Raw genomic sequence first — 25,873 nt, 5'->3', positions numbered from 1 at the left:
TGAGCCCCTCGTGGCCCCCCTGACATACTTCTTCTGCCTATATATCTCCATATACCCTAAAAACATCAGGGAGCACAATAGATCGGGAGTTCCGCCGCCAGAAGCCTCCGTAGCCACCGAAAGCCAATCTAGACCCGTTCTGGCACCCTGCCGGAGGGGGCAATCCCTCTCCGGTGGCCATCTTCATCATCCCGGTGCTCTCCATGATGAGGAGGGAGTAGTTCTCCCTCGGGGATGAGGGTATGTACCAGTAGCTATGTGTTTGATCTCTCTCTCTCTCTCGTGTTCTTGAGGTGATACGATCTTGATGTATCGCGAGCTTTGCTATTATATTTGGATCCTATGATGTTTCTTCCCCCCTCTACTCTCTTGTAATGAATTGAGTTTCCCCTTTTGAGTTATCTTATCAGATTGAGTCTTTAAAGATTTGAGAACACTTGATGTATGTCTTGCCGTGGATATCTGTGGTGACAATGGGATATCACGTGATTCACTTGATGTATGTTTTGGTGATCAACTTGCGGGTTCCGCCCATGAACCTATGCATAGGGGTTGGCACACGTTTTCGTCGTGATTCTCCGGTAGGAACTTTGGGGCACTCTTTGAGGTCCTTTGTGTTGGTTGAATAGATGAATCTGAGATTGTGTGATGCATATCGTATAATCATACCCATGGATACTTGAGGTGACATTGGAGTATCTAGGTGACATTAGGGTTTTGATTGATTTGTGTCGTAAGGTGTTATTCTAGTACGAACTCTAGGGCTGTTTGTGACAATTATAGGAATAGCCCAACGGATTGATTGGAAAGAATAACTTTGAGGTGGTTTCGTACCCTACCATAATCTCTTCGTTTGTTCTCCGCTATTAGTGACTTTGGAGTAACTCTTGTTGCATGTTGAGGGATAGTTATGTGATCCAATTATGTTAGTATTGTTGAGGGAACTTGCACTAGCGAAAGTATGAACCCTAGGCCTTATTTCCTATCATTGCAATACCGTTTACGCTCACTTTTATCATTAGTTACCTTGCTGTTTTTATATTTTCAGATTACAAATACCTTTATCTACCATCCATATACCACTTGTTTCACCATCTCTTCGCCGAACTAGTGCACCTATACAATTTACCATTGTATTGGGTGTGTTGGGGACACAAGAGACTCTTTGTTATTTGGTTGCAGGGTTGCTTGAGAGAGACCATCTTCATCCTACGCCTCCTACGGATTGATATACCTTAGGTCATCCACTTGAGGGAAATTTGCTACTGTCCTACAAACCTCTGCACTTGGAGGCCCAACAACGTCTACAAGAAGAAGGTTGTGTAGTAGACATCAGGGGTGGCGGGTCTTGTCTTTCGGACCGTTGGTCGTGGCTGGCACGCAGCGGCGGGTCCCGTGGCGGCTGGCGGTTAGTGGAGGCAGGCGAGTCTTCTGGAACCTCGTGGTTGTCGCCCGCGCGGCTGGAGCCACACGACCGCCGAGGTACAAGGCAGGTAGCCCCCACCTCATCCATGCTTTTCGCAGGGATCAGCCGTCTCTCCGCATAAACCGCCTCGTGCCGAGATCTGATAGGCCCATCCACGCTATCCTCTTCCATGCAGCAGAAAGCAGCTGCAGCTAGCGCCAGGTTCGCAACAGCGACGTTGGAGGGACCAGGGCCCGCGTGACGTGGCCGAGGCGACCGCAGGGCCTCCGCTTGGAATCCATGCTGATGCTCCGGCGTAGGAGCCGACGCCGAGGAGCTCGCCGGCGGCTCGAGGGAGCGCGGGCCATGGGCCACTGGACCCGCCAGACGCCCAGCGCCATCCTGCTGCCCAGCCTGTGAGCCAAGGGCATCGTCCTGGTCCGCGTTATCCGGCAGCAGCGGCGGTAGGTCCTCAACCGGCGCCAGAACGTGAGCTGCGGCTTCTTGCACGATAGAGATGGGGTACCATAGCGCGTCCACCTCGCCGACCGGACACGCCGACGGCATGCAACGGCTGCGCAGCTCCTCCACCACCAGAATGCGCTGACTCGAGATGCGCGTGGGGTCGTCTATGCGCAGCCAGACCTTGTAGCCCGCCATGTCGTTTCTTGAAGACGTCGCAGCAGCAACCTCGACCACCACCCCCAGGACATGGAGGAGTGTTTCCGCCGTGCGCCTAGTCCAGGCATTGGGCGGGATTCCACGAAGAGCCAGAGGGACGAGGTAGGGCATGGAGATAGTCGTAGCGTGTGCCTGCTTGATCCACGGGCGCAGGAGCAGGTCGAACTGGGGCGTGCCCGCGCGGCCATGGAACACGAGCGTGTTCCGGAGCTCCACAGACCGGCAGAGAACGAGGTAGTCCTTGGGGTAGAACGCCCAGATGGAGATGTCCATCAGACCAATGCCAAGCTCGGCATGGATGGCAGCCGCCGCCTCCGCAAGATCCACCGCCGGCCGGCGGCCGACGAAAGTGACCACCACCGCACGCTCCAGGTCTTCCTCTAGCGAACGCAAATCCGCACCATCCACCAGAAAGCAGCATTCCACTGGGTCCTCAACCGCCGGCCGTACCGACGCTGGCTCGGGTGCGAAGGGAGCGGCAAAGGTCGGCCCAACGACGCTGGCCACCAACGACTGGCGCACCACATGGCTCCAGGGGACCTCCAGGCGCACCGCGCCGGCAGGAGGCGGCCCTGGGAGGGGGGCGGCGGCAGCGTGGTCTGGGGCAACAAGGGCCTCCACGGTAGGGGAGGGGGAGGAGCGTGACCTTGGGCGGCCGGGGGCGGCCCAGCCACAGCAGCAAGGGGCGGGGAGGGCTGGCGTGAGCGCAGGGCCGGCGGCGGTCGAGGTGGGTCAATGGGCGAGGAGCTTCTGGGACGCGGGCGCATGCAGCCCCTCGAGATGTGGCCGCTTCCGCCGCAGCGGACGCAGAGCGTTGGGGCGGTGCACATGGCAAAGATCTGTCGCTCGTCGCCGCCGTTGTAGCAGCAACCCACCAGCACCACAGGGATGCGGCTCCTCGACGGTCTGGAGGAGAGGAGGACATTGGGCCAGCGCCCTGGGGGCGACCGCCGTCCCGACCCATGCGGCGGAGAGCGCGGCCGCGGAGCAGGGGGGGCGCACCGGCCAGCCACGGTCTGCCATGGCGCAGGCTCCGCCTGGCGCGGGGGGCCGCCGCAGACGATGGGCCTGTGCGCAGAGCCGACCACATCCGGGACGAGGACGAGCGACCGCAGCTAAGGCCGCCGGTCAGGAGGGGAGGACGGAGGAGGTGGCGTCCAAAGACGACGCGGACAGGGAGACCTGTGAGGCCATGGTGAACGCCGGCGCCAGAACGGACCGCCAGCGGGTTTGGTGGGCGACGGGGCCGAAGTGGCCGCCGGCGCAGGGGCGCTCGGTCTCGCGCTCGTGCTCGCTCACAGGGACGGAGGACCCGCGGTGTTCTCAAACCATAGAACAATTGCTCTATGGTTTGCCGAACAATTGGCCCTCTATTATTTCGCGGGACGACGCGAGATGGCTGCGGGGCAGCGAGGTGTCTGGGCGGCGCGGGGACGCGCGCGCCAGCGTGGTTCACAGCTGCGGCGACGCTCCGTGGGCAGGTGCCGGGCCTGATCTGGGTTCGCCACAAGACCGCAGCCAGATTTGGTTGCCCGGGGGTGGCGTGGGTCCCCTGCAGTGGTTATGCATAATGGAAATATGATTGAATAATAAAATTCATACTAGTCAATAGGTATTTTAATATTGGACTTCTTCTAAAGGTCTTTGTGCCAGGAGTATGTAGCGAAGCTAGCAACGGATTACGCCTAGGGCTAAACTAGCTTTGGTGATACACTCCAGTGGTTATGCATAATGTATAAGAAAGAATTCTAAAGTATATTGTTGTTACGCCTAGGGCTATAGCCCCAATTGCCCTAGGCCTATCTCCGCCACTACGAGGAGTTTAAGTACATAAAAAGTTTTGAAATCAATTTTTTAGAAGATATAAATCATTTAAATTAGTAAAGATGAAAAAAAAGGATGGATTTGTTGTGTGTGTGTGTGAGAGAGAGAGGGAGAGAGAGGGGGAGCTTCCATCCTTTTCCCGTCATGCATGTATACTAGTGTGTACGTCTGATAAGGCAGGGCCATCTAGTGGTTTGACTTAAACTCACAAAAGGTAGGCTAACAATACACAAATACTCTCTTCGGTCCTTTTTACTCTACATATAAGGATTGTCTGAAGTCAAACTTCGTAAAGTTTGACCATATTTATATAAAAAACTATTAACATCTACAATGCTAAGTTTATAAAATATGAGAAGTGAAGTCATGACGCATCTAATGTTGTTGATTTCATATTCTAAATGTTTATATTTTTTTTTATAAACTTGGTCAAAGTTTACGAGGTTTGACTTTAGACAAATTTTATACACGAATTAAAAAGAACGGGAGGAAGTACTCGTACAACTAGAGTGGACCCCTGACTGCATGGGATCTTAGTGCAACTACATGGTAGATTTCTCACCCGTAGATACCACCACCGCTAGAAAGGACTTTGCGTTGATGCATCCCCATCCAACCACTTGCCATAGCTCAGCCGTATATAGAAATTTGAGGCATGTGCATTTGTCCGATGCTAACATATGGGCCAGTGTCACCTACATTGTATTCTCTTCACTTCTTTGTCACCACAATATTGCTGCCACCTAAGAGCATGGTTAATAGAAGAGCCGGCTACGGGCTCTATACCGGTGCCATGTCACCTGTAGCTTTCAAAAAAGAAATCTCATACACTAGTGCTGGCTGTAGACGGGCTACTTCACTGGCCAAAACAATTAATGTTCGCATGCAAGGAATGGAGGGAAACGCAGCTGATTGAATCGGAGGAAGCAGCACCAGCTTTTACTGCTTGCATGCTCACCTTTTCTCTCATGAACTGAGCTATAGCCGGGCGATAAGTGAAGCGCCGGCTCCCTTCTCTTTCCTCCTTTCTCTCTCCTCCAGCTGCGATTTTGCTGACTTGGAAAGACTTACAGCCCGCTGACAAGGATCTATTGTACCTGCTCTAAGTAGGCAAGCAGTGAAACTATCCTTTAAAATATATATTTATAATTTATTGCCATGATATAAATGCTAATTGGAAATTGTAGGGTGGGTCATGACCCATCTTATCCACCCTCTAGCTCCCCCCCCCCCCCCCCAAAAAAATGGTACACCAATGAGCAATTTTTACATAACCTATGTAAGTCCCTAAAACACTAATCAACCCCCCCCCCCCCCCTCCCGAATTCTAAGGTGGGCCTGTATCCCCAACTAATGACAAATAAAAACTGCCAAATCAGCAATTACGTAAGGAACATAAGAATCCCTATAGATCTCCACCTACGCCTAAGACTGATGATAGATTTTCTATTCTAGCCAGCAATTATTTCATTTTTTGCAAGCTGTTCAAGAATTCATCCGATTAACCAGTTAACTTGCCGATTAATCCCTACTCATAGGGTCACCGAGTAGACGATAAACTGATAAATCGTCTGATTAATTAATTAAATGGCCGATTAACTTACCGATTAGCCTATTAATCCCCTACTCGCCAGCCAACCGAGCAGTTACCAGTTAACGATTTTCTCAACAATGCTTTATGGCGACACGAGCGAGTAAGCGCATGGTTTTTTATTTCTCATTCTACAAGGAGGTGAGTGACACACCCCCTAATAGTACTACCATGTTGTTCTCTCTCCACAGCTAATAATTGGACTAAACTTAAACACTTATCCATCGATGGAAAACACCTGAAACTAAATAGCAAGGAAAGGCCAAAGAGCAAAAAAGTAGTACGGCAAGCCGAGGAATACAAGTCCATAGGCAGGTGAATGCGTGAGGAGATGAATAACAGAAGACGCCATCCTTGTCACACTGCTTTAGCCAATCTGTGTGAACACAAGTCGATGTCCTCGATAATGGACATTTTGAAATAGTAGAAGTTCAGCTCCTCATGCATCAACCAATCTATCTTTATTACAACCCAAATGATTTAAGGCCGTCAAATCTTCTTGGTGAAGCGGTACGAAGAGTAGGAGAAGGTGGCGTTGGTCCAGCTGTGGTGGATCAGCTCCGCCCTGGCCTCATCCCCGGCGGCGCCCAGCGCGACGTGCAGCGGGTAGATGTGCTCCGGCGAAGGGTGCGCAACCTCAGCCTGGGGCGCCTTCTCCTTGTATCGCTTCACGTCCTCGTACCTGGCCATGCCATTGCCGGCGACGAACAAAACTCAATCTAGGAACAAAAACGATCAAGACACGGCGACCGGATTTGCCATGGTCAGCATTAATTACCTCCCGTCCAGGAGCGCGTCCCTGAGCCAGGCGTCGAAGTCGGCGGCCCACTGCGGCACCGGCGCGTCGAGAGGCCCCAGCTGGCTGAGGTTGTGCGTGGCGGTGCCGGAGCCGAGGACGAGGACGCCCTCGTCCCTGAGGGGCGCCAGCGCCGCGCCTAGGTTGTAGTGGTAGGCGCCGTCGCGGCCGGTCTGCAGGGAGAGCTGGCACGCCGGGACGTCGGCCTCCGGGAACATGAGCATCAGCGGCACCCAGGCGCCGTGGTCGAGCCCGCGGCCGTGCTCCTCGCTCACCGGCCCGAACCCGGCGCCCTCCAGGAGCTCCTTGGTCCTCCTGGCCAGGCCCGGCGCGCCCGGCGCCGGGTACCTCAGCTGCATACGCACAGCGCGCCAACAGACAATGTCAGCTCGTGTAATCGTGTTCGTGACACACACACACACGCAGTCGCAGCGAGCCAGCGAGCTAGCAGAGATGTCAAGTGTTGAGGTGACTTTGTATAACTCGTCGGGGAGGCCCGGCAGGTCGTGGACGGTGTCGTTGGTGCCGCGGACGACGTTGACGGCCGGAGCGTCGGTCTCCCAGTGCGCGGACACCACCAGGACGGCGCGCGGCGCCTGCGCGCCCGCCACCGCCGCTGGCAGCCACGACTTGAAGAAGCCGTGCGCCGGGATCCTCTCGTCGATGCAGATCGCCGGCGAGCCGTGCGACAGGAAGAAGGTGTCCATGGCTGGCAGCGGCCGGCGAGCACGGTGACAGAGACCCTCCCGGTGGCTTGGGCTTGGCTTAGGCTTGGCCCCATCGCCAGCAGCGCCTCTACTTATGGCGCCGCGAATGGTCGTTGATGGAGGTCTCATTCCTCACTCCACTCGTCTCATCGCATTCCATTTTTGACGCTCTCGCGTGTCGTGTTGGGTTGGAGCATACTAACAAGAAGAAAAATCCACCTTTTAAGACACGTCTTGTTCTATTCTTTTCATGTGTAACCCGAAAGGAAATATCATTCCAAAACGGGAAAATTTGCTGCTAGCTAGATCATCACTATGTGAAAAATAAGCTACAAGTGTTGACAGTGAAAAAAAATGTAATAAAGCGACAGTTCATTCAAGAGTTGATGATCTCCTATTATAATTCTACAAGTAATCCATTGAAGAAAATATCCATGAAAAGAATTACTAGTGCCAAAAACGTTCTTATATTATGGGACAGAGGGAGTAGATTACAACTCACCAGCTATCCTATAGGGCCATTCATCGCAAAAGAAAGCTAAAGGGTGATGCATGGTCATATATATAAGCATCTTTGTCAAGTTAGCTAGTTTTCCAGAATACGTAACTAGTGTAGCCACATAACTTTGGCTTCATAGCAAAAATATTGGGTATTAGGCATCTCCAGCGACGATAGGCAGTGTCCAAGAGTATGCACGACAAACCCTCATTTGTCCATGCACACAACTACACCCTACAAATTATCTTTCATATTGTTTACTCATTTCAACAAACTGATCGCATACTACACCGCCTGAGCAAATGCAGAGCACGCTCGGGCGCTGTGACAACTACACGGATGACGCACACAAGCAACCGTACGAGTTCGGTGGCCAGCACACACGCACGCAGCTTCATGAGCACGGCGACCAACACACATGTATGCACGCGAGCTCACACACCCCTCAAACCAAGCCCGAACAAATAGACTGAGTATGAAGGGTTTGCTTGGGTAGGCTCTCTCTCTCTCTCTCTCTCTCTCTCTCTCTCTCTCTCTCTCTCTCTCTCTCTCTCTCTCTCTCTCTCTCTCTCATGTTCGAGCTTTATTCAAGTTGTTCGTCCAGACATATGAAAAAAAAATAGGAGCTCCGATTGAAAATAGTCTTACAGCATAAGGTGCATGTCCAGACCGCATTGGTTGCCCCTTTAATTTTCTTATTTTCTTTCAACTGACATTTATCTTCCTGTTTTGCATGAGACTTCTCATCAGCCATGATGCGTTTAGTAATTTGGGTAATTATCACATCTTTGGGTGACTAGACTCACACATTGAGAAATGTCGCCCAACGGGGGTGGTCCAAATGTTTCCTTACTCAATCTAACTGAGTCAGAGCATCAACCTATAACCAACCACAATCGATAAATGAATACATGATTGGAATAGTGTGATATAACTCCCAATCTCTAAGTCAAATGAGTCGTTTCACATTATATTTGATCATCCTAAATACTGTAGGCCAAGCTGCGTTGCAACGGTCCACAACCCTAAACATAAAGAGAAAGCCTATCATAATAACTCCACAAAAAATAAAAAGTTATAATCATCCTAATAACTCCACAACTCCACAAAATTTTTGAGAATGTTATAATCAAGGAGAAAGAGAAAGCCTATCATAATAACTCCACAACTCCACAAAAAATAAAGCAAGGTGCGTTTCTCCAATTTTTTCATCCGTTCACCACCGAAAATATTTTTCTTATATCCGAGGTGCTACTAAATTTTCGTGGTCCATCTGCTAAAAGATAAAAAGTTATGTCCAGAATTTCGTACGTGGGCCGCACGCACTAAGGCCCAGAAAAGCCACCCATTTATATCGTGCGCACGCAGCGGGGAAACTTTATTTGTCGCTCAGCGCGGCATATAGTTAGAGCTTCCCATCGGTCGCCCAACGTTGGGCCGGCCCATTTCTATTTTTTCTGTGTTCTTTTTCTATTTTTATTTTTTTCCCTTCCAATTTATTATTTCCTTTTCTCAGAAATTAATTTAATTAATTTTACAAAGTTTCGTTTTTTGTACTAATTTTTGTCAAATCTTAGAATTTAAAAATTTGTTACCACTTTCAAAAACATTTCGAAAATGCATTATTTATTTTCATTCTAAATTTGTTTGAAACTAAAAAAGTTCGCATTTTAAAAAAATGAAACTTTTTAAGATTTCTAAAATAAATATTATTTAAAAATAATAGAAATTCGAAAAATATTCATTTTATAGAAATGTTCACAAATTCAAAATAAATTTCGTGATCAAAAAGACATTTTTGAAAATTGATTTGAATGTTCAAAACAATTTTCAATTTTAAAAAATTGTTCACAAATTCAAAAAATGTTCGTTTTTCCGCCTTAAAAATGGTCATGTTTTCAAAAAGTGTTTGTGCATTTAAGAAAATCTTCCTATTTCAAGTTTTGTTTTCCTTTTTCTAGAAATTAACTTTTTTTAAAAAAATGCTCACATGTTTTAAAAAAATCAGGAGGTCACCACAACCTCGACAAGGAGGCGGACCTGAAGGAAAAAAATGCACAAATTGGGTAGTGGCCGCTACTCCCACCAACCCCACTACTATAAAGATCTCACGGACCAAACATGACCCGCGAGAACACCACAATTCTCCGCTCTCTCGCCCCACTATTGTGTGGAGACCGTTTTGATGGACACATCAATTATCTCTCTCGATGCTTCTCGCAAAAAAATCTCTTCCGTTGTAACGCACGGGCGTATGTACTAATAATAATAATCTAAAGTGTGTACTCTAGATTCCTAGCTTTCAACTACAAATCCTCAAGTTTCAAAATAGATTCGTGAGAATATAGACATTATAAAATAGAGCTAATATTTTTTCTTATTGTAGAAGATAATACAATCACACACACACAAAAAAGTTCATTTCTCATGGCCTCAACCAATTTATTAGTACAAACCAAATAACTCAAGGCCGTTATATCTTGGTGCTGAAACGGTATGAAGAGTAGGAGATGCTGGTGTTGGTCCAACTGTGGTGGATCAGCTCCGCCCTGGACTCCTCCCCGGCGGCGCCGAGCGCGACGTGCAGCGGGTAGAAATGATGCGGCGATGGGTGCGCCACCTCAGCGTGCGGCGCCTTCTCCTTGTATCGCTTCACGTCCTCGTACCTGGCCCATGCCAATGATGCGAATGAGAACGTGGAAACAAAAATCAACACGACCACGACGGCGATCGAGTTTCCAGTCAAGTTCGTCTCAATAGTACCTCCCATCTATGAGCGAATCCTTGAGCCAGGTGTCGAAGTCGGAGGCCCACTGCGGCGGCGGCGCGTCGTGAGGCCCCATCCTGGCGAGGTTGTGCGTGGCGGTGCCGGAGCCGAGGATGAGCACGCCGTCGTCCCGGAGCGGCGCCAGCGCCCTGCCGACGTCGTAGTGGTACGTGCCGTCCCTCTCCGTCTGCACGGAGAGCTGGCACACCGGGATGCCGGCGTCGGGGTACATGAGCATCAGCGGCACCCAGGCGCCGTGGTCGAGCCCGCGGCCGTGCTCCTCGCCCACCGGCCCGAACCCGGCGTCCTCCAGGAGCCTCTTGGTCCTCTCGGCCAGGTCAGGCGCGCCGGGCGCAGGGTACGTCAGCTGCGTGCGCATACGTGCGATCGAGCAATGTCAACTTGCATTCGTGACAAATTTGCAGTAGGAAAGAGGAGACGTCGACAGGGGCGGCCAGACTGGGACCTTGTACATCTGGTCCGGGAAGCCATGGAAGTCGTGGATGGTGTCGTTGGTGCCGCGGACGACGTTGACCGCCGGGGCGTCCGTCTCCCAGTGACCCGACACCACCAGGATGGCGCGCGGCGCCTGCGTGCCCGCGATCGCCGCCGGCAGCCACGACTGGAAGAAGCTCCGCGCCGGGATCGTCTCGTCGATGCAGACCGTCGGCGCGCCGTGCGACAGGAAGAAGGTGTCCATGGCAACCTCCGGCGGTGGTGTCTGATACTTGGGTTTGGGCTTGACTTGGCTCTGTCCCATCCATCACCGGCAGCCCGTCTACTTATGGGCGCTGCGAGCGTGGTGGTTGATGGGGTTCGTCTGACTTGGTGACTTTCTCAGCACTTCTCCTTTTGACATTCTCGTGTGCTATGTTACATTTGAGTTCTTAACGTAATCTGTCAGAGTAAAATATAGTTGCAAGGAAAGGAAGTCAATAGATTCACTATGTGGGGTACTATAAAAGATAGTACTGTGCAAGAAAAGAGTATACTCTCGGAGAAATGTAAGACTAACTACAGTCGAGAGTTGAGTTGATATCCTATTCTATGCTAATTGAACACGTGACCCCTTGAAGAAAATATCCATGAAGGGAATCACTAGGTTTACTTTGTGGGCTAAAAAACATTATATGAAAAATCTCTGTGTAGATCTTCTGACCCCTGGATTACTTCGTTGGGAAGAACTCAGCAGCTAACCTATAAGGCCATCCATCGGAAAAAGAGAGCTAAAAGGTGATCATGGTGTCTAATAAGTAAGCGTAACCATCTTTATCAAGTTAGTCTGCTTACCAGCATATACATGACTAATATGCTACATAACTATGGTCGTCTACCGCTTCAGTCTAACTTAATGGCTAGTGGCAGTTTATTTTGTTGTTGCTTTTGTTCTTCTTCCAACGATGAAGCAACGATTCATCATCTTGTCTTGATGGTGTTTGTTACCGATAATTGTTGCGTTTAACAATTTATATCAGATCTTTGGTAGCACCGAACTGGGCGTAACTCAGATGATTAGATTCCTTGTGGTGGAACCAGCCGCCTGAGTTCAAGTCCTAGACTTGGTTCAGTCTTTCCGGCAATGTTTGTTCACTAGGAGATGTTCCTGCCGACTACGAATGTGCATGTGCATGTATGTGGGCATCTTCATTGTACTGTGTTAGAAAAAGATCTTTGGGTAGCCGACTCACACAATTTTTCAAAGGGGACAAGTAATTAAAAAAGTTGTGCCGCCAAGTCAAGTATTGCATGCACCATTTATGTGGGCACGAGGCCTCTATGCGCTTCTTCGTTGTTGCATGTGTCGTAGCTAGAGATTGAAGCCGTCTCGGCTAATATAAAAAGTAAACATTCAACAACAACATCATGGCTTTCAACTAACATGCTACTGACTTCCAGTGGCGGAGCCAGGAAATTAAGATTAGGGAGGCCAAATGACATAATTTTTTTATTACAGGGGCCAAACTACACTGATGCATGTATTTTTTTTCCTAATTTTTGCATTGTTCATCTCCGAACTAATAGCAAATCAGGGATGTCAGGGGGGCCAGGGCCCCTGCCGGTCCCCCCTGTCTCCGCCACTGCTGACTTCCAATAATCACAAAAAATAGTTCTCCCTGTATGGCAAATGGCATCCAATGTCACTCCATTTCCACAACATTCAAATTATGTTAAAAAAACCATTCAACTTATCATAATCCTAATTTCAATTCTAGATCCTAATTTCCAAGTCTTATGCTACCCGCGAATGAGCAAAATCCCAATGTTTAACAAAGAACACCAACTATGAACTCTCACGTCACCAACTTCATCTAAAATCCTCAACTTTCAACCCTCACAATATCAACTTCTAAATAATCAAGATCCCAACCCAACTCTCCCATCCCCAACTTTCAACTCAACAAATCTGAATTTGAGCCATCAAGTCCTAGCTTCCATCCCCATAACCATGAAGTTACAATTAGCAAGCTACTAGGTTTCAGCTAGGAAAATTTTAATAAGAAGGAAAAGCAGGAAAATACTTATCGGGCTATATGCGCCAAGGGGTGTGGTTGGTGAGATAGGTGTCGACCCGATCCGTCTGTTGGGAAAGCTTCCACAACGTGGTGTTTGCGCCCCCAAGTATACAAGCAAAAATGGGAGCCACATGTTGCGGTGCCCGCTTACAAGTGAACCTATCGTCCTCGATAAGCTTGATGATTCTCTTGGTCATGCCTCATGTACCCGGTGCTAGGTATGTCAACTACATACCTCTGAATAATATTGCTACTACGTTACATTGGATTTGTGGTATGCAGTTTCTTATCTTGGACCTATGACCAACTAACAACTTGTTGTCTCCATTATATTCTCCTCCATCACCCCAATTCTGCCATCTTGCGGTCACCCAAGTTCAGTGTTCTGGGGAGGGTATGTTAGTCGATCTCACCCATTGTTCTCCTGCAGTCGATCTCACCCATTGTTCCTGTAGCTGATCTCGCCATTATTGTTCTCCTCCATGGCTCCACCCACATTTGAGGATGTTGTTTCTACTTCCTACCTAACCTATTGCCATTGTGCGCCTTTTAAGCTTGAAGACCGTAAAGGACATTACTCTGAGGAGATGTGCAGGGGAAGTTTCACTAGTGGGCCTGTCGTGCTTAATTAAACCGAAATGATAAGTGCCACACATGTGACACGAAGCACTCCAGGCATGGTGTCTTTTACAACTGAAGTTGCCATCCGAAAAGAAGTTGACATGCTTGATAATTAAAGTTGCCATCCTCGCGTCACTAAACTTGCCATAAAATACGTTCGGAGTTGCCATGTGTTGGTGCCACACGTGTGGCACTTATCAGGGTCCTAATTAAATTACAACCATTGATTCCTGATTGGCCCGTAAAACCCCATGTGTCTAGCAAAGCTCCTAAAATAAAGATCGTGTGCTCGTTCCCTCACTAAAAGAGTGTGATTTACCGTTGCTGTTGTGTTGTTTCAAGGCGCCTCGATCAAAGTGTTGAAAAATTATGAACTCTTTCACAGACACAAACAGAATTATGTAAAAGATGCCATGTAAGACAGCAAGAGTAATACACTGTCAAGGACCACGACCCAACACGAAAGCAAGTGATCTTTCACAACGCATTTCAAGACCCACGAGTCCACCGCACCTAGCGTAATAACATGCTTATTAGTGCCAACCAATCCACCGACGCTCGCACTAGTCAGCTGCCAACACAGCTCGATGGAGGCCGTCAGTTCTTGGTGGTGAAGCGATACGAGGCGTACGAGAGGGAGGCGTTTGTCCAGCTACTGTGGATCAGCTCCGCCTTGGACTCGTCACCGGCGGCGCCGAGCGCGACGTGCAGCGGGTAGAGGTGCTCCGGCCGCGGGTGAGCCATCTTGGCGTTGGGCGCCTTCTCCTCGTACCGGTTCACGTCGTCGTACCTGCCGCCGAGAAGCGAGTCCTTGAGCCAGGTGTCGAAGTCGGAGGCCCACTGCGGCGGCGGCGAGCCGGAAGGCCCCATCTTGCGGAGGTTGTGGGTGGCGCTGCCGGAGCCGAGGACGAGGACCCCCTCCTCCCGGAGCGGCGCCAGCGCCCTGCCGAGGTTGTAGTGGTAGGCGGCGTCGCGGTCGGTCTGCACGGAGAGCTGGCACACCGGGATGTCGGCGTCCGGGAACATGAGCATCAGCGGCACCCACGCGCCGTGGTCCAGCCCGCGGCTCCGGTCCTCCTTCACCGGCCCGAACCCGCCTTGCTCCAGGAGCTCCTTGGTCCTCCTGGCCAGATCAGGGGCGCCCGGCGCAGGGTACTTGAGCTGGACGGTTCCAATGGTACACTTCAGTTAGTTCAAGCAGAGAAGACTGACAACGATGCCCATATAGCTGAAGCTTGAAGAAGTTACGTCAAACTGAATTCATTCAGACCATTTTTAACTAATTCAAATTTTAAACTGACCGTGTTTATCAACTGTTTGGCTGGTGCAAACAAACATGGGATCTTTCTGCGGGAAGGTTCGCACGCAGTAGGCGCTGAACCTGAGTTGCTCAAGGCTATATCGACGCACGTCACCGGACCAGAGTATCGAATTGAGTATCGAATCAAGTAGTAGTAGTAGGTGGGGAATCATTCTTGGATGCTCATTTCGACCACCTCTGACGCCTGAATTGTCTTACTGTGGTGGTTGTTGATCAATCATCAACCTTTCAAATGACAGTGGCAAGCCCACCATACCGGAACCGGATCCGCTAACATTGAGAAGGAAAGTTAGAGAAGCTATAATACTCTAACTTTCCTTCTTTCTTTCATATGATTATGGCTAAAACAATTTAAATTAATTTACAAATTGATGATCTATCATGTACATTTATAATAATTACATACAAACAAATTGATGGTGAAATAAAATTAATTTTAAATTACTTATATCTACAATAAATACCAATAGTAAACAACCTACTAACTACCTGCTAACAGTCCCTAACTTTTCTTTTTTCTTTTACACTAGGCAAACAGTGTAGCACTGTGACTTTCCTTCATAATGTTAGAGGATCCGGTTCCCACCATGCCTACACCTTAGATGATGAGTAAGCCCATCCCATCGATATCCACATGGGCCAGGGGGTTGGTGATGCTCAGATTGGGTAGGTGTTGCATATTTTCCATTTCCTGTGCCTACAAAATGATCTAGTACAGGAGTCGGTACAGGACGGCCATATCCCAACCACTTGTGACAGTGCAGGTGCCGATTGTATATCATAGATTTCTATTCAGTACGGCGCTCCTTATGTCCAGTTGACCAAATTATCCGCCGGGGATACTATTTGGGCCTCATCATTGGTTCAAAGAAATATCATAAGAATTTTGGAGAATTATGTATTTTGTATAATTCTTGTCTCCATGACTTGTTTGGTTTATGGGGTTGGAATTGAACTAATGAGAATTTTTGCTACGGTCACTTCTGAATGGAATTCGGAAAAAGAATAAACCATTTGTTTCTATGGGAACTATGGCATGCACCTAATTACTGTTTCTTGTGATGCAAACAAACAATTTTCATTACACAATTTGTGTGATTTCAATTCATATAGGGTTCAATGTGCCATGATACCCGAATCTTGCATTTTTAATGTTGTTGTTCTTTTAGGATTCTACGAGTCAAAGAGGCCCGAATATGCGACATCTAAGATCATAGTCAATTTTTTTGGTGTCTTCTTTGTCCGGTGACATGCCCTTCTACCTCGCCCAACTGATTGTCTCCCCAACCTGTGGTAGAAATTGCTTTCATGTTGCTTCACCGGCTCAGCTAGACCCACTAGTCGAACTCTAACCGCATCCTCTCCTCCCCCCATTTTGTTGTCTCCATTTTTTTTCGAGAGTACGCCAATGGCGTACCTTATCTTTATAGAAGATAGAAAGAATTTACAAGAGAGGCACGAGCTAGATGCTAGGATCTAAGCTCGGCCAACACCCATTACACCCAAACTACACTACTCTCTAGAGCTACTCTTTCACAAAATGTGTTAAACCTCCAACTCCTACACCGGCTTGTCTCCATTGCTTTACTGCTCTGAATATCTCGTCAACCAATTCTCTTGGGGTTCGCTGTTGCTGTAGCCTATTGAACACACGCGCGTTCCGTTGCTTCCACAACTCCCATCCGACCACGATGACGAACGTGTCGTAGCCTCTCTTAAGACCCTTAGGCATCCCCGTCCTAGTCTCGATCCACCAATCGAGGAAGGTATCATCCACCACCGGAGCCCGCGTATTTAGGGCTAGGTCTTGAAAGCAGGTGTGCCACACCTGTCGAGCATAGCCACATTGTACCAAGATGTGTTCGGCATTGTCTTCATCTTGCAAGCATGTGTAGCATGCAGACGGTCGGTCTTGTAATCCATGCTTTGCCCTTCGGTCAGAGGTCCAAATACGGTGCTGCACAGCCAGCCAGATGAAGATTTTGCACTTCAAAAGTGCCCAACTTTTCCAGAGGCAGGAGGCATACGGAGCCCTTTCATCACCGAGGCAGAGTCTTTGATAGGTTGACTTGGCAGAGTATAATCCAGAAGGGTCAGCAGGCCAAGAAAAACAGTCTGGATTGCTCGCAGAGTATAATCCAGATGTTGTCTCCATTTTCACCTCGGCTCGCTGGGGGTAATTTGAAGCCCAAGAAGCAATCCCCTAAACCAGGCACCAAACCTTAACGCCGCCTCGCATCCACTACCGCCCCACAGGCCTTCTTCTCTCACCCTCTCCAGTGGCGGGGTGCACCCTTACGGTTGGGAAAGTGTGTGCGACATCTTGTCGCACCTCCTTAAGGACATGTTTATGGACCTAGAGGAGGTGCAGAGACAGTGACTCGGCGATTATTTGAATTCATGCTCCAGTTAATTCATTCAAAATTTTGAACTATTAAAGAGAGGCGGACAATATATTTCAACACCGATGAACCATTAGACACCACACCGGACATTCCAAATAGGTGGCGAACAATGTATTTTGACGAGGCCTTGTTCACCACCCCTCTGACGAATGCTGATTAAGCATCTACACTGAGTCCAGCGGCCTGCTAGCTGATTGCTAACGATCGCTCGCTAAGTTGCTAACTACGAACTGTAGCCATCCGCCAAAGCGTATTCTCAATATGTACAATTTTTCAAGTTAACGATGTTGCAGGATATAACACTTATTTTTTCCTCACGAACTGTAGATGTCCGACTTTTTTGAGCAAGTTTTGGAAAGGAAATACTACCAACCAATTCTGGCATGCGCCCCTGCCATGGCCAATCCCCAACCAAAACCAGACAACGGCGCAATCCGCCAGTTCTGGCTATTGGAATGGAGCAGCGAATCCACCCAGATTCTGATCGACCCAGCCAGCTAGAACTACATCTGATAGGTCGAACCAAAAACGAGAGGGGATTCCCGACGGAATCGCGCACGAGAAAGAAAGAAAAGGCAAGACGGGGAACGGACCTGGTACATGGACTTGGGGAAGCCGTAGAAGTCGTGGATGGTGTCGTTGGCGCCGCGGACGGCGTTGACGGCCGGCGTGGCCGTCTCCCAGTGGGCGGACACAATCAAGATGGCGCGCGGCCGCTCCGGGCCCGCGACGGCCGCCGGCAGCCACGACTGGAAGAAGCTCCGCGCCGGGATCGCCTCGTCGATGGAGAGCGTGGGCGAGCCGTGCGACAGGAAGAAGGTGTCCATGGCGGGCGCGGCCGGCGGGCGCCTCCCGGTGGCGGCTTGTGGCTGGTTCGGGTGCTGGTCGTCGCCGCGCGGCTGTGGAGACGCGTGCCTGTCCGGTTTGGGCTTGGCCTGGCTGTGGGTCTGCCCCATCGCCGCCAGCGGGGGCTTTCCTTATTGTGCGCGCCGCGGGCGTTGGTGCTGAGATGGTGGTGACGCGGTTTTGGGTTCTCGGCTCGGGCGTTTTTTGGAGGATGCTCGTGTGTCGCGTGGTTGGTAGGGGTAGGAGAGGAGAGCCCAGGCGCGTGCTCCTGCTGCTTCTTTCCTCTTCTTGCCTTGCCATGTTTTGGCACCGACAGAAATGAGTCAATGATGGCATCTTTCTTTCTTTTATTTTTGATTGATGAGAAAGAGGTATTTTCCCTTTTAACAATGGGCATATCATCTTGAAATTTACGAAGTCATCGTAGGCACCTCGTCGTCGACGGAAACGTCTTCTCCCACTGAATGGGCATCGCCAGAAATCCATAAATAAATGCGAGCACTAGGACTTGAACTCTGGTGGTCTGGGGATACCATGGTCCCTTTAACCATCCAATCACAAGTTGGTTCGCAAAGAGGGCATAGTTTACGGACGTGGATTTACTGAACATGGTTCTACGCACACCTTTTGTGAATAGTAAATTTCAAAAAATACTAAAAATATCTTATTTTTTTGGTAACATACATAGTCAACTGGTATGCTCAGGTATGAAGTTTCACAAAGAAGTGACATTTGTGGTATTCTGTGTAAAAAAACGACAAAATCGATGCTATATGAAAAAGGATTGTTTGATGAATAGTAATGCCCCGGTTGTATTTTCTTCACTACGAATACCTCGGGTGTTATTTCTTCACGAAATTTCACACGTGAATAGAATGGTCGGCTAAGTTTGATACCCAAACTTTCAGATTTTTAGAATTCTCCCACTATTCTTTTTAATTTGTTGTTCATGCGGGTGCATATGGAACCATGTTCACCTCTGCCTTTTCCGCATATTTTGTGCCACACAAAAGGAACCCATTTACTACTCTACAAATAATCATTAAAATAAATGTAATCTTGGGATGTCAGTTACTACAAGTAATCTTTACATACATGTCTCGATCAATATAAATTTAATACAAAAATCATTAGAGTTTTAGATGCCTATCAGCACTAAAAACGGTCATTAAATTTGTTAGATTCAAGAACAATCAGTCATTCGTGTATGAGTTCTCAAAAAAACCATTCGTTTAGACCCTACTAAAGGAAGCTACCAATCCTACATTTTTAAGAGTTCATCCCACTACAACGCATTCTGTCAACATGCAGATTGCCACTTCGGTATTGCCATGTCACACTTCAGTTACAAATAACACACCTTAGCATTGGTAGGGGATGGTCGAGGTTGGTGCTCAGCCTGTGCGATTACGGGTGTGCCGAGTCGGGATGTTTCATGTTCAATATGATCTTTTCCTTGAAAGAAGTCCACATACCCCCCTGAACTGTCAGATTTCGAGCAGATCACCCCCCAACTGCAAAACCAGATTCTTAATCCCCTGGACTAACATATACCAGACAAATCACCCCCTGAGGCCGTTTTGGTGGGTTTGTGAGGCCGGTTTTGCCCAAGGGGCGGGGGTGGTTGAGCATTTTAATCGAATGGGCTGCCACGTCGGCAATAGTTGGGTGGTGACGGTCTAGTACACCCCCTCGCCCTGCCTCGACCGCTCCGCTTCACCTTTTCATCTCCCGCTCCCCTCTCTTCTCTCTAACGACACAGCGGCGGTGATTTGGGCGACCACGGCGGTGCAGGCGACGATCGTCGGCACGTACTAAACAACTCGACCGTCGGCTACGATCAGGTCAGTGCGCCCTAATATTCCTCTGCAAATCTTGCCTTTCTATCCACATTAGGGCTGTCAGTTAGGGGTTTCAGGGGATTTGATTTGGGGGCTAGGGTTTTGTTCATGTTTTCCACAGAGTGGTGGAAGCATATTAGATGGCGTTTTAGGGTGCCTTCTGTAGATGAAATCGATGTGCATATGCTTAGTATATGAATAGATGATGTATGGTTTTGTTCATCTGAAAAAAAGACAATTTTTTAAGAAAAGTTCAGAAGTTCAGTTAATTCAGTTGTTTATTGTCTGAATTTTTTGTTTAGGAAATGGATCCACTAGACTATCTTTCTGTCAGATTTTCAGCAAGTGATTGGGAGTTTGAATGTGCAAATGAATTTCAAGCAGAGCATACAGATGATATGCAGAGAGAGCAAGGGCATGGGCATGCAGGGCATGTAGAGGAGGTGCGGACAGAGGAAAGAAATGCAGCGAGTGATCAATGCAGGACCAAATTGCCCGTGTTCAGAGCTGCAAGTTTAGTGTCTGATAGAGGAAAAGGGGTTGCAACCGAGGAGCTGCATATTTCAGGTGACTATGACAATGATAGTGACAGTGACTATGTTGTGCCTCCTGCTGAGAGCAATAGTTCTGCTGAAGATGAAGAAATCATTGAGTACCGAAAATATGCTAAAGAATTCAAGGAGAAAAAGAGAAAGAAAATGCTAGGGGAGGAAGAAGCAAAAGCTTGCAATGTTCCTGAGGAATTCATTGTACCAGAAACATGTAAGCTAGATGATGATGCAGATGACACTCCATATTTTGAAAGTGATGATGATCTTTCTTATGATGAGGCTAGTGATGGAGAGGTTAATGCAGTCAGAAGGAGAAAGACCAACCATAAGGTGTATGATGATACTTCAGAAGCACCCCAGTTTGAACTTGGCATGGCTTTTACTGACAGCAGAGAATTCAAAAATGCACTAGTTAAATATGGACTGAAGAATTTTCATCATTTGATATTTCTTAAGGATGAGAAGAAGAGAGTAAGTGCCAAGTGTAGCTGGGTTGGTTGCAAATGGAACATCTATGGGTCAATAAATAGAAAATCTGACTGGTTGATAGTTCACAGGTACAATAATGTCCACACTTGTGTGCCTAGGAGAGACAATAAGCTGGTGACTAGTACTGTGATTGCTAGGAAATACTTCAGGCAGATTAGAGACAATCCAACATGGAGGGTGGAGAAAATGTAGGAAGCTGTACTAGAAGATATGCTAGCAGATGTGACCATATCGAAATGCAAGAGGGCAAAGAAGCTTGTCATGGAAAATCTCATAGATTCAACTAATGGTGAGTACTCGAGAGTATTTGACTACCACCTTGAGTTACTTAGGAGCAATCCTGGGAGTACCGTTGCAGTGACATTAGACCCAGATGTGCGTGACAGGAATGTTTTTGAGAGGATGTATGTCTGTCTAGATGGCTGCAAGAAAGGTTTCATGGCTGGGTGTAGAAGGGTTGTTGGTTTAGATGGTTGTTTCCTGAAGGGTGCAGTGCATGGACAGATTCTCTGTGCAATTGGGAGAGATTCAAACAACCAGATGTACCCAATTGCATGGGCTACTATTGAAGTCGAGAGTTATGGCAGTTGGTACTGGTTTTTGTCATTTATGCAGAAGGACATTCAGATAAATAATCATGGTGATGGTTGGGTATTCATTTCTGACCAACAGAAGGGGCTCATCAGAGCAGTAAATGAAATTTGTCCACAAGCAGAGCATAGAATGTGTGCTAGACACATCTATGCAAACTGGAGAAAGCAACATAGGGAGAAGATATATCAGAAAATTTTCCGGGCATGTGCAAAAGCTTTAGACAGAACAGAATTCAACTATCATAGAGCCAAGCTAGCTCAAAAAACTGTAGAGGGGGCAAAAGACATTATGAAGACCAATCCTAAACATTGGAGCAGAGCTTTTTTCAAACTTGGCTCATATTGTGATTCTGTGGAAAACAATATGTGCGAGTCCTTCAACAACTCCATCATGAGAGCAAGGTTTTATCCTGTGATTACTAGTCATGAGATCATAAGAAAGAAAGTCATGGCTAGAATTCAAGAAAATAGGGCAAAGCCTGAAAAGTGGAGTGGTTCAATATGCCCTAATATTTTTAAAAAGTTGCAGCTCAACATAAAGAGATCAGGAAGATGCAATGTGCTATGGAATGGCAAGGAAGGATTTGAAGTGCTGGAGGGTGAGTACAGAAGGTTTACAGTTAACCTGGAAAAGTGGACTTGCTCTTGCAGATATTGGGAGCTCTCTAGACTGCCCTGTTGTCATGCAATCAGTGCAGTATACACATGTGGTCTGAGCATTGATGACTTCATTGCACCTTGTTACTCCATCAACACATACAACAAGATTTATGACCATGTGTTACAACCAGTAGAGGGCAAAGAGAGCTGGCCTGTATCTACAAACCCTAGACCAGACCCTCTTGTTAGGGTTAATAACAAGCCTGGGAGGAAGAAGACAGAAAGAACTAGAGAGGAGCAAGAGAAGCCCAAAAGCAACAAAATTTCAAGGAAAGGAGTTAAGATGACTTGTTCAGTATGTGGCAGCACACAACACAATAAGAGGAAGCATTCAGAAAACCCCCAGGACAATAGCTATGTAAAGGCAGCAAAGAGAAGCAGAGAAAGAACACAAGCTGCAAGCATGGCTCAGGTAATTTTGTATGTACAATTTTATAATCCTAGATTCCACTCAAAGTACAATTTTAGTATGTTGTGCTCAGAAAAGCATCTTGCACTATGGAAATATTTCACTCAAAGTACTATTGCACTGATGTTGTTGTTATGCAGGACAAACCAGCAAAAACAATCAGGAAATCAAGCAAAAAAGGCAATAAAACATCTCATCAAGAAGGGCCATGCTCTCAGACAGCATCAAGTTCACAGCCAGGCATATCCCAGCCAACACAAAGTTCGCAGCCAGCTCCAAGGGCTCCAAGGTCATCAACAATACCAAGGCCATTTAGGGCACCGAGGGCTTCAAACTCTCAGCCAAACACATCTTCATCACAAGTTCCAGCTTATGGTGATGGGAGGTTCGAGTGGCTTCTAACAGGAAAGAGGGAATAGTCTTGTTAAGCTTATGACCTTATGATCAATGGTGATGTGCAACATCAGTGCTAAGCCTGAGCTTTTATTGATGTAAAACATCATTTTACATTATGTGCTTTTGGTCATGCCAAACTTAAGTCTGCTAGATGATGAATGACGGTGCAAAACTACTACATTTTGTTCCTTTTGTCTTGTTAAACTTTATTCTGCTGGATGATGAATGAAATTGCCAAATTCTATGGTCAAATTCGGGTGCATATTGTTGTGTTTGTTACTGTGTTGTTCATTTAGAGTGCATATCCTGTACTGTGTTGTTCATTTACATGAAGCTGACTTTGTTTTCAAAGTGATATTGTTGTTTGAATTTCAGCTATTGCTTTTCATGAAACTCACATATATTCAGAGCTGATGTTGTCAGTTTCAGACATATATTCAGAGCTTAAAAATTCAGACAAAATCCATCTACATATGAGCAGAGAAGAGAAGAGGAGGGAATGGGGACTGGAGATGATTCCCGCGCAAAACAGGAACCCACATAGCTGATTCCCGCGCGAAGTAGGCAGCTCAGTCAATCCTATCTGGTGAAACCCCCGCCACTTGGGCAAACCCGGCCTCAGAAACCCACCAAAATGGCCTCAGGGGGTGATTTGTCCGGTATATGTTAGTCTAGGGGATTAAGAATCTGGTTTTGCGGTTGGGGGGTGATCTGCTCGAAATCTGACAGTTTAGGGGGGTATGTGGACTTCTTTCTCTTTTCCTTGGGTCATTTGCATTTTCCTATAAATTCTTTGTTATTTGCCGTGGGTTGGGCGTGACCCACAATGGCCTTTCTCTTGTTTCGCTTTACACTCGCTTCTTCGAGCTTTCTCAGTGTCGTCCGTGCTTTGCTTGTTGGCACAGCGTGAGGTGAGGTTTGTAATTATTTCCCTCTTGGCTATGGCATTTCTTTCCTTCTCGCTCACCGTCCTTTGCATTTCTCTTTGTTATAGGTAATGCGTCTCTGGTTCATTAGTTTCTCTAGTGATGGATATGACTTGCTTGATGAAATGAGGCCATGACCACTGCTTGATACGTCTTCGACGTATCTATAATTTTTGATTGTTTCATGTTGTTATCATACCACTTTTACATATTTTTGGGGAAAAATTATTTTTATTTTGGACTAATCTATTAACCCAGTGCCAAAGGATAGTTCCTATTTTCTATTGCATTTCGGGTTTTTCAATGAAAACTTCACAAGCCGAAATGACCTGAAAATTTACGTGGCCTTTTTTATGGAATATATATAATTTTTGGGTGTAAAAATCAATGCAAGACAGGGCTCATGGGCTCCACAAGCTAGGGGGCGCGCCTACCTCCTCTGGGAGCGCCATGTGTCCTTGTGGCCAAACCGTAAGTTGGTTAGAGCTCTTCTTCGGATGCAAGGAATCTAAATTATGGGGGGGGGGGGATAATGTAAAATTTTAGTCCGATCGGCGTAACGAAACTCCAAATATTTAAGAAGCGGTGTTCAGCCATAAAATAGGACCGAAAACAGAGAGAAACCCTGAAGAAAAGTAAGGGGAAAGATCCAATCTCAGAGGGGCTTCCGCCCCTTGGTGACCATGGAGGCCAAGGACCAGAGGGGGAACCTTCTCCAATCTAGGGGGAAGGCCTAGCAATGAGAAGAAGGATGGGGCTCTCACCCCCTCTCTCCCAGTGGAACCGAAGTGCCGCTGGGGGAATCATCATGACGACGATCTACTCCAACAACTTCGCCGTCGTCATCACCAACTCTTTCCCTCTCTATGCAGCGGTGTAACCTCTCCCACCATGCTATAATCTCTACTTGAACATGGTGCTCTATGCTATAGATTATTATCCAGTGATGTGTTTGCACCTCTATGATGTTTGAGTAGATCTTTTTGTCATGCGGCCTAATTGTGGTACGGTATGGTTGATATGAGTTGTATGTTATTATGGTGTTGTGATACGTCTCCAACGTATCTATAATATTTTATTGTTCCATGCTATTATATTATCTATTTTGGATGTTTATGGGTTTTATTATGCACTTTTATATTATTTTTGGGACTAACCTATTAATCAAAGGCCCAGTGCAAATTGTTGTTTTTTTGCCTATTTCAGTGTTTCGCCGAAAAGGAATATCAAACGGAATCCAAATGGAATGAAACCTTCACGAGGATCTTTTTTGGAACAAACGCAATCCAGGAGACTTGGAGTGGACGTCAAGGAAGCAGTGAGGCGGCCACGAGGTAGGGCGGCATGCCCAGGGGGGCCAGGCGCGCCCCCACCCTCGTGGGCCCCTCGCAGCTCCACCGACCTACTTCTTTCACCTATATATACTCTTATACCCTAAAAACATCTAGGGGAGCCACGAAACCACTTTTCTACTGCCGCAACCTTCTATACCCGTGAGATCCCATCTGGGGACCTTTTCCGGCGATCTGCCGGAGGGGGATTCGATCACGGAGGGCTTCTACATCAACACCATAGCCTCTCCGATGATGTGTGAGTAGTCTACCACAGACCTTCGGGGTCCATAGTTATTATCTAGATGGCTTCTTCTCTCTCTTTGGATCTCAATACAAAGTTCTCCTCGATGTTCTTGGAGATCTATTCGATGTAATTCTTTTTGTGGTGTGTTTGCCGAGATCCGATGAATTGTGGGTTTATGATTAAGATTATCTATGAACAATACTTGATTCTTCTCTGAATTCTTATATGCATGATTTGATATCTTTGCAAGTCTCTTCGAATTATCAGTTTGGTTTGGCCTACTAGATTGATCTTTCTTGCAATGGGAGAAGTGCTTAGCTTTCGGTTCAATCTTGCGGTGCTTGATCCCAGTGACAGAAAGGGAACCGACATGTATTGTATTGTTGCCATCGAGGATAAAAAGATGGGGTTTATATCATATTGTTTGAGTTTATCCCTCTATATCATGTCATCT

General features: G+C 47.5%; 4 protein-coding genes across 5 annotated transcripts; 1 reads left to right on the top strand and 3 right to left on the bottom strand.

Annotated features, from left to right (window-relative positions):
- Positions 1-5,837: 5,837 nt before the first annotated feature.
- On the bottom strand, positions 5,838-7,132 carry LOC125545444 (extradiol ring-cleavage dioxygenase). Of its 2 annotated transcripts, XM_048709381.2 has the most exons (3): positions 6,771-7,127; positions 6,280-6,650; positions 5,838-6,183 (listed from the first exon to the last, which is right to left on the bottom strand). In XM_048709381.2, exons 1-3 carry the CDS (start codon positions 7,002-7,004, stop codon positions 5,991-5,993), a joined length of 798 nt encoding a protein of 265 aa, XP_048565338.1. In that variant the 5' UTR covers positions 7,005-7,127; the 3' UTR covers positions 5,838-5,990. The 2 variants fall into 2 exon arrangements, with proteins under 2 accessions (XP_048565338.1, XP_087369730.1); XM_087513604.1 differs by having other exon boundaries at positions 6,280-7,132.
- A 2,722-nt stretch (positions 7,133-9,854) lies between these two features.
- Positions 9,855-11,074, bottom strand: LOC125545443 (extradiol ring-cleavage dioxygenase). The gene is made up of 3 exons (XM_048709380.2): positions 10,737-11,074; positions 10,267-10,637; positions 9,855-10,169 (listed from the first exon to the last, which is right to left on the bottom strand). Exons 1-3 carry the CDS (start codon positions 11,028-11,030, stop codon positions 9,977-9,979), a joined length of 858 nt encoding a protein of 285 aa, XP_048565337.1. The 5' UTR covers positions 11,031-11,074; the 3' UTR covers positions 9,855-9,976.
- A 2,714-nt stretch (positions 11,075-13,788) lies between these two features.
- On the bottom strand, positions 13,789-18,189 carry LOC125545442 (extradiol ring-cleavage dioxygenase). The gene is made up of 2 exons (XM_048709379.2): positions 17,724-18,189; positions 13,789-14,565 (listed from the first exon to the last, which is right to left on the bottom strand). Exons 1-2 carry the CDS (start codon positions 18,084-18,086, stop codon positions 14,002-14,004), a joined length of 927 nt encoding a protein of 308 aa, XP_048565336.1. The 5' UTR covers positions 18,087-18,189; the 3' UTR covers positions 13,789-14,001.
- A 2,218-nt stretch (positions 18,190-20,407) lies between these two features.
- LOC147980815 (uncharacterized) lies at positions 20,408-22,938 on the top strand. The gene is made up of 2 exons (XM_087515768.1): positions 20,408-22,522; positions 22,660-22,938. The coding sequence occupies exons 1-2, from the start codon at positions 21,068-21,070 to the stop codon at positions 22,936-22,938; spliced, it is 1,734 nt and encodes a 577-aa protein (XP_087371894.1). The 5' UTR covers positions 20,408-21,067.
- The last annotated feature ends 2,935 nt before the right edge of the window (positions 22,939-25,873 follow it).

This window comes from Triticum urartu, chromosome 3A, assembly GCF_056163025.1.
Source record: "Triticum urartu cultivar PI428250 chromosome 3A, HENAU_Tu73, whole genome shotgun sequence".
In the NCBI taxonomy this organism is placed as follows: Eukaryota; Viridiplantae; Streptophyta; class Magnoliopsida; order Poales; family Poaceae; genus Triticum; species Triticum urartu.
The sequence above is the reverse complement of the archived record's forward strand: the minus strand, read 5'-3'. Positions and strand labels throughout refer to the sequence as shown.